The sequence below is a fragment of the Pteropus alecto genome, unplaced genomic scaffold (genome assembly GCF_000325575.1).
Source record: "Pteropus alecto unplaced genomic scaffold, ASM32557v1 scaffold134, whole genome shotgun sequence".
In the NCBI taxonomy this organism is placed as follows: Eukaryota; Metazoa; Chordata; class Mammalia; order Chiroptera; family Pteropodidae; genus Pteropus; species Pteropus alecto.
In genome coordinates, this window is record NW_006436283.1 from 2,781,536 (window position 1) to 2,789,838 (window position 8,303).

General features: G+C 65.2%; 1 protein-coding gene across 1 annotated transcript in view; it reads left to right on the forward strand.

Moving 5' to 3' along the window:
• DNAH17 (dynein axonemal heavy chain 17) overlaps positions 1-8,303 on the forward strand; it is a 111,643-nt gene that overhangs the window by 51,212 nt on the left and 52,128 nt on the right. Inside the window, 11 exon segments of the mRNA XM_025047110.1 lie at positions 8-96; positions 182-289; positions 1,022-1,153; positions 1,359-1,519; positions 2,040-2,196; positions 3,304-3,408; positions 5,173-5,330; positions 5,775-5,913; positions 6,220-6,447; positions 6,874-7,011; positions 8,082-8,214. Of these exon segments, the coding sequence (XP_024902878.1) occupies positions 8-96; positions 182-289; positions 1,022-1,153; positions 1,359-1,519; positions 2,040-2,196; positions 3,304-3,408; positions 5,173-5,330; positions 5,775-5,913; positions 6,220-6,447; positions 6,874-7,011; positions 8,082-8,214 (1,548 nt within the window).

An 8,303-nucleotide genomic window follows, 5' to 3' on the forward strand; every position in this document is an offset into this window, starting at 1 on the left:
ACCGGAGGTGCCACGCTCCGGCATGAGATTCCCGAGGCCGTGGTGACCTACGAGGAGAAGCCGAGGGAGCAGTGGATCTTCGACTACCCAGCCCAGGTCGGCCGTGTCGGGGAGGGGCTGGCGGCCCCGGGTCCCCGCAGAGGCCACTCACTGGGCGGGTGGGCGGCCTGGCTGCTTCCAGGTGGCGCTCACGTGCACGCAGATCTGGTGGACCACGGAGGTGGGCTTGGCGTTCGCACGGCTGGAGGAAGGCTACGAGAACGCGATCAAAGACTACAACAAGAAGCAGGTGTGTGGCCCGGGGGCCACCCGGAACAGCCCGGGTCACGCCGGGGGCCACCGTTTCCGCCGGCCCGAAGCCTCAGACCCCGGCAACCCCCACAGTCCCAATTGGGAGGGTCCACCTCACAAATACGGAACTTTAACTTCTTATCTGGAAATCATCAAGTGCTACCGCGAGCCTTTTTATAAAAAAAAGATTCCTGGTTAGAAATTTAGGAACTAAAAATTATGTTTAAGTGGAAGAAGAAGCTGCCTATCCCGTTACCAGATATAACACCGTCGACATATTCTCATGTGACTATTATTCCAATAATATTTAACGTGTGTAATGTATACTGACTACATAATATCATGAATGTCACATAAAATATTACATACACTGAGTATACGTGACAGAATAGCATTCTAATTTTTTTGTGTGCACCTAACGGACTCATATATAAAAATGTACGAGCTGCCTGATGGCTTTAAAATCCCCTTTTTACTTAACACTCCGTCCTCCCCGTGGCACTCGGTTTTCTGCTGCTGCGTCGTTTTGTGGTTCAGCGGTACCGTGGGAGGCGGCCGTCCCAAGGCTTACCCGACCCCCAGCTGGGGGCTGCCGAGAACTTCCTTCTGTGTTTGATGATCGTGAGCAAGGATGCGATGAGCTCCCAGGGACCCACACGGTCCGGGGAACGCCCCCCCGTGAGTGTCAGGCACCCCGAGGCGTCCCAGCGAAGGGCCTTTGCTCCTGCAGATCGGCCAGCTGAACGCCCTGATCACCCTGCTCATCGGGAACCTCAGCGCCGGCGACAGGATGAAGGTTATGACCATCTGCACCATCGACGTACACGCACGAGACGTGGTGGCCAAAATGATCATGGCCAAGGCACGAGCTTTTGCGGGGGGTGCCGGGAACCTGGTGCAGGGACTCCAGCCCCCGACGGTGCCTCTTCCCGGGGGGTGGGGGGACTCCCTGGCAGCACCCTCCCCTCACCCCTGCACTGGAGGAGGACCGGAGGGCCGGGAGCACCCCCCGGCGGTCAGGGACGGGCCTGGGGACAAGCGGCCTCTGAGGCTCCGGTCCCGTGCAGGTGGAGAGCTCGCAGGCCTTTACCTGGCAGTCCCAGCTCCGGCACCGCTGGGACGAAGAGAGGAAGCATTGCTTTGCCAACATCTGCGACGCCCAGATCCAGTATTCCTACGAGTACCTGGGCAACACGCCGCGGCTGGTCATCACCCCGCTCACCGACAGGTGAGGACGCGCCGGCCGCCTCTGTCCGGGGCTTGCCAGGCCTGTCCCCGAATGACTCAGGAGAGGACATCACATGCTCCCCACGGGCTCTTCCCCGCGACTCTCAGAATCATCGCCCCAAGTGTCCTGCTGAGGCTGACAGAACTGGGCGTTTGGGTCAGAGGGGGCCCGTGTGCAGGGTCGGTCCTGCCGCCTGCCTGCCAGGCGCCCAGCCCTGGGGACCGTGTTATTCCGTCACTCGGCCCCTAGCTGTGTGGCCGAGGATAACGTCTCACGACCCTCACGAACTATTCAACAATGAAAAGCACCCAGACCCGTGCTGCTCGGAGTGACCCTCGGTGGACGTGAGGGGACGTTAACCACTGTTAGCAATGGGTCGGCGGCGCCCGCCTCCCCAGAGCCCTCTGTCACCCCGCTGGCGCTCCTCAGTCACCTCCGGACCGCCCCTGCCTGCGGGCACAGCGGGTGTGGTTGGAGTGGTGTTGGAAGGACGCTGGACTTAATCGGACGCCCGTTGCAGGTGCTACATAACCTTGACCCAGTCCCTCCACTTGATCATGGGCGGAGCCCCCGCTGGCCCCGCGGGGACCGGCAAGACAGAGACGACCAAGGACCTGGGCCGGGCCCTGGGCACCATGGTGTACGTCTTCAACTGCTCTGAGCAGATGGACTACAAGGTACACAGCCAGGCCCGCGGCGGCCGAGCGGGGGAGCAAACACAGCCCCCGCCCCAGGAGGCTGCAGCCCCCACGGCCCTGCGGCCCCCAGGGTCCAGCCCACGGACAGGTCAACGGCTGAGCCCCTGCTGGCGGCCTTGGCCCTCCTGGAAGGCCAGGCCCTCCTGAGCAGGCGGGCATGTCTGGGAGAGGCTCCCCGAGTGGACAGCTGCAGCCCCAGAGGCCTGCCCTGCCCATGGAGGTGGCCCCACCCTACCAGGCTTCCAAACTTCCCAGCACTAGGGACTCCAGACGGAGCGGGCGCCTCTGCCATGTGTCGGGGGGCTGCTGGGTGAAATGTCCAGGCGGCCTTGAGAGGGGAGCAGGGGGTCCCAGCGGTGGCCGGAGACGTGCAGGACATTGTCAGTCCTCCAAGTCCCCAGGAGAGGGGACACTCTCCGGGTCCAAGCCTAAGAGCCTCTGGCGGGAGGGCCGGGGGTGGGCGCCAGGGTGAGGAGCCTGGCCTACAGGGGGCCTGCCCTCCCCATTCGTGTCCGGTGTCTGAGCCCACAGTCAGGGGACCCCTGCTGAGGTTGGGGAGGGGCCAGCTCCGCTCCTGGCTGTTCAGGCCCCGGCCTGCACCAGCTCCTGGGTCTCAGTAAAGGGAGACCTGAGGCTGCTCCCCTAAGAGTTAAGTATTCCCCAGGGGTCTGCACGCAAATGTGGGGGAGTCCTCCTGTGACTCAGCTGCCAAGGGGGTGCTCCCCACCCCCACCTTCCAGGAAAGCCCCGTCTTCGTGTGCTAGGAGAAACACAAGGACTGCATTTTAAACAAACGCTCTCATCCGAGCATCCAGTTCGGGGAGCTGGGCAAAGCCCCCATCCCAGGGGGGTCTGGGTGCAAGTCCCCCAGGGAGATGGGCTCTTCCTGGCACCCAGCCCAGTGCGGTTCTAACCCCTTCTGGGGAGCGGGCCGTCCTGCCGGCCAGCCTCCCCAGGTCCCCAGCTGTGACAGGACCGTGAGGGCAGCTGGAGGGGCGGGCGGGGCTCCTGGTGGCGCTCGGCCGGCCAGCTCGTGGCCTCTTCCTGTCCCCATCTGTCCCGTCCGCTCTCGCCCACCCCTTCCAGTCCTGCGGAAACATCTACAAGGGCCTGGCCCAGACGGGAGCCTGGGGCTGCTTCGACGAGTTCAACCGGATATCCGTGGAAGTCTTGTCCGTGATCGCCGTGCAGGTCGGGCCCCCGGGGCTCTGGGGCAGTGCGGGGTCTCACTGCTTTGCGGGCGTGGGCCGTCTGCCCCGGTAGTCCGTTCGGCCCGACTGAGGGGCACAGAGATGAGCGAGACCCAGCCCTGTCCTCGAGGGCCCCGCGCTCTGGGGGGCTGAGGGAAGGGAAAAGTGTGAGGATCAGGCACAGCGGGTGACGAGGGGTGATGAGGACAGAGGGCCTCGTGTAGCTGTCCACGGCGCTGGGCACCGAAGGCTGCGCAGGGAGTTATCAGACAAGGGCGTTGGGAGGGGACGGGAAGAAGAGGGAGGTGTGCCCTGCCTTTTGGGGAACACCCAGGCCCGGTGCGCAGGACACGTGCGGGGGAGGCCGGGACGCAGGGAGCCGGCCGCAGTGGGGCCAGCGCTGTGCCCGTGTCAGCCCGGCCCTGTGGGCCCCGCCCCGCGTGTTTGGAGGAGCCCCCTGCCACCCCGAGAACCGCTGGGCTCTCCCGAGGTCCAAATCAACTTTGATGTTCCAAAAGCCCCTGGCAGTAAGGACAGTGACAGGCAGGAGACACAGGCTTCCCGCAGCCGGAGCCTCTGGACCACACGCGAGGCGAGGTGGTGGCCGGGGCTGGACAGCCCCTCCGGTCACACGGGCCATGGGAGGAGCAGGGGGCGTGGACGCGGTGCAACCAGCCCAGGCTGCTCAGACCCACACCCCGGGGATGCAGCCCGGGTTAGACTGACCGACCCGATGCCCTGAGCGTGCGCTCGGCGGTGATCTAAACTCTCCAGCTGTAAGACGGGTTTGAGGACCCGGATCAGCTGGCAGATCGGGGCGAAAGCAGGCAGCCGGCCCCTCCACTTCTCTCACCCCGGACCTGCAGGCCGTGCTGGCCACGGCCTTGGGGACCCCACCCCCACTGCGCCAGCAGAGTGCCTGGCCCCCACAAGCAGGGAACGGCCCCCGGAATCCTTGCATAGAGCCTGTTTCAGACGCTGTTTGCTGACTGGATGGGAGCAGCAGCGACGTGCAGGCGAGGCTTCACATGGGGCGGGGCAGCGGGGAATGCTAGGGGTCCAGGCCCCAGCCGGGAGCCCTGCCTGCGGGAGTGTGAGCTGGCTGCAGGATGTTCCCCGGAGGCCTGGAAGGCAGGCCTGTGAGAGGTTTTAACCGTGAACGTGGGGCGCCCTCCCGTGGTAGCTTGGAAGTTTGCAGCCGCCGCAGCAGGCCCTAATGATCCCTGAAATTCAGATGTGGCCGAGTCCCACTTCCTTAAAGACCGTATGACGTGGGGCTGGCCGTAATCAGTCCTGCCAGGGGTCACTGCCGGAGCGGGAAAAGGGCGCGTATCAAGGCTAGGCGGTAGCACTTCACACGGTGACGCAGCAGTAGCCTGGGGGGACCTCCAGGGCACGAGGCCGGTGACGAAAGCCCATCTCAGGCGACCTGTTTTACGATGCGCTTAGAGCTGATGACGTGACAGCATTACAGACCCGGGTTGCATGGGTCTCGGAGAGGCTGGGGGCGGGAGGGAGGGGCAGGAGGGGCCCTCGCAGTGACGGACACATCCTGGCTGCGTGAGGTGGTCCCCTGGGGGTCACCGGGGGTGGGGGGCCCACGGGGTCTCCTTGGCATTCTCACAGCTACGCATGAATCCGTAACTGTATCTCAATTTAAAAAACGTAAAAGGCCAGGTGCATCCGCTGCACGCCATAGCCACACGCTGTGACGCGGCGAAGCTGGCGGCTGCCACGCTAACGCATCCCCATACCGGCTGCCCAGGTGAAGTGTGTCCAGGACGCCATTCGGGCCAAGAAGAAGACGTTCAACTTCCTGGGGGAGATGATAAGCCTCATTCCGACCGTCGGCATCTTTATCACCATGAACCCCGGGTACGCGGGGCGCACGGAGCTGCCCGAGAACCTAAAGGCCCTGTTCAGGTGCGTGGCCTGGAGGGCGAGGACGCTGGGCAGGGGCAGAGCCGGCAGGGCCGGGGCAGGACACCTGGTGCAGCGAAGGCTCCCCACGTAGACGGGACCAGCAGGCCGGGGCCCCCCCGAAGCGCAGACACTTCTTCCTGTCCTGCCTTTCTGGTCCCCGCTGGAGGCACAGCCTGCCCACTGGTGCAAGGCAGTGGGAGGCAGGGTCCAGGGGAGCAAATGTGGGGCCTGGAGGCACCTTGTGGAGGCCGGAGAGAGATGGGAGGCAGGGGCAGGGGCGGGGGGAAGAGGGAGCTTGGACCCCAGCTCCGGCCCCAGGATCGAGAGCCCTGGTCCTCGGGGCAGGTGAGGTGCGCAGACGAGCAGAACACCTGGGCAGGGACAGGCAGGTAGGGCGTGGGCGAGGAGGGAGAGAAGCCAAGGTGGACCCCGCCGGCCTTCCAGGCCCTGCGCTATGGTCGTGCCTGACTTTGAACTGATCTGCGAGATCATGCTGGTGGCCGAGGGCTTCCTGGACGCCCGCCTTCTGGCCAGGAAGTTCATCACACTCTACACCTTGTGCAAAGAGCTGCTCTCCAAGCAGGTGTGTGGTGGCGCCCTCCCGGGCCCCCGAGGCCGGGGCGTGTGGGGGCTGAAACGCAGGCGGCCCAGGCCGCCTCCCCCCCAACCCGGGGAGCTGGCGGCCTCCCGGGCCCCCAAGGCCGGGGCGTGTGGGGGCTGAAACGCAGGCAGCCCAGGCCGCCTCCCCCCAACCCGGGGAAGGCTGCACACGTGCCGGCAAGGCTGCCAGCCTCGGTCCCCGCCCTGCTCGGGTGCCGGCAGCTCCAGCCAGCCAGCTGGCCAGCGTGGGAAGGCACGCTCACACCGGGCGCGCGCCCTCCGCCCGCAGGATCATTATGACTGGGGCCTGCGGGCCATCAAGTCTGTGCTGGTGGTGGCCGGCTCCCTGAAGAGAGGCGACCCCAGCCGGGCAGAGGACCAGGTGCTCATGAGGGCCCTGAGGGACTTCAACATCCCCAAGATCGTGACCGACGACCTGCCCGTGTTCATGGGGCTGATTGGGGACCTCTTCCCGGCCTTGGATGTGCCTCGGAAACGGGACCTGAACTTTGAAAAGGTAGGAACGGCTGGGCCTGGGTCCAGCCCAGGGGCCCAGCACACCTGCCGTATGTCAGGCTGGTACCCAGGTGGCAGGCACAGTGCCGGGGTGGGTGGCCCCATCTGCCAGTTCGTGACGGTCACACACACACGCGGCCGGCTCCCTCTGCCACGAGGAACCCCCCGAGGCTGCCAGCTGCCTCTCCGGCCCTGGCAAGCCCTCTCTCAATGCTGGGGCGTCTCGAGAAGAACTGAGGGGCTTCGGGCAAACCCATGGAGGTCTTGGCGGCGTCCGTGGCAGAAGCTGGAACCACATCCACCCTGGAGAAGGGACATTGCTCCCCGGCAGCATCTCCCGCTGGACAGCGGGCTCCCCCGCCCAGAAGCACCGCCTGGTCCTTGCGCCCAGGCCCAGCGCCCCAACCTGTGTGCGCCCCTCCCCCAGATCATCAAGCAGAGCATCCTGGAGCTCAGGCTGCAGGCGGAGGACAGCTTCGTGCTGAAGGTGGTGCAGCTGGAGGAACTGCTGCACGTGCGCCACTCGGTGTTCGTCATCGGGAACGCGGGCAGCGGCAAGTCCCAGGCACGTGCCCGCCGCGCCCGCCTCCCCGCCTACCCCCCGCCACAGCGCTGCAGGGCTGCTGACAGGTCGCCCTCAGTCACCTCCCCAGGCCTGGGGGACCTCATCCCATTGCATCCCAGGAGGCCCCCCAACAGGAAACGTGTCCCGAGCCGAGAAGGGAAACTGTGATGCGGGGGACGGTGGCGGGGGAGGCGAGAAGCAGCCACAGGGCCCTGGTCCCACCGATGGGGCCTCCTCCCGGCTCGCCTGCCTCCTGGGGACAGCCCCGCCCCACCTTCCAGTGTGCTGCCCCCGCCTGGGGCATGGCGAGAGCAGGGGCTGGGGGCCCGTGTCGCTAATACCTCAGCAAACTCTGGGAAACTCACACGCAGTCGTCCCCAACCCCTGGGCCGTGGGCCGGTACCCAGTGTGTGGCCTGTTAGGAGCCGGGCCGCACAGCAGGAGGTGAGTGGCAGGTAGGTGAGCGAAGCTTTATCTGTGTCTGCGGCTGCTCATCACCGCCTCAGCTCCGCCTCAGATCATCGGGCAGTGACTCCCATAGGAGCACCAGTCCCTGGTGCCACAGAGGCTGGGGACCGCTGCTCTAAAGCAGCCAGGTGTTCAGCTAGATGCCCACAGGATGGGTCGTCACCCCCTTACTAAAGACGAGTTCCAAAGGCTGGCAGCGTGGGGGACGCTCACAGCAAACTGTTTTCGAGAAGGCAGGAACTGTCTGCACCCCACTTACCAAAAAGGAACATGCCCATCTACACACGCGAAATAGCCTCGGGTGTCCTCAGAACTCCGCTCTGGGTGGACCAGTGACGGACTGTCTTGCCCGTGGGCGTGCATCGCTTTCACTCTGGGGAAACTAAGTGAATCTCTCCTGATCCCGGCCTGGGCCCGAGGCCAGCAGCTCTCTGCTGTCTGCGGAAAGGAACAATTTCAGTGCGTTTGCCGTCCCCCGGCTCCTTGTTTGGGGGACACAGACTCACCAGTATGTCACTAGAGCAGAACGGGTCCAGGCAGGGGTTCTGGGTTCCGAGTCGACACCTCCCGGGCCGGTCCTGAGTGACCCCGACTCTGCCCAGGTCCTCAAGTCTCTGAACAAGACCTACCAGAACCTGAAGAGGAAGCCAGTCGCGGTGGACCTGGACCCCAAGGCCGTCACCTGCGACGAGCTGTTCGGCATCATCAACCCGGCGACCAGGGAATGGAAAGACGGTACCGCAGACCGCGGCTCCGGGGCGGGCTGCGTGGGGGCCCGGGGCCCCCAGCGGGGTCCCCAGCGGGCGGGGCGGGCCGCTCGCGGG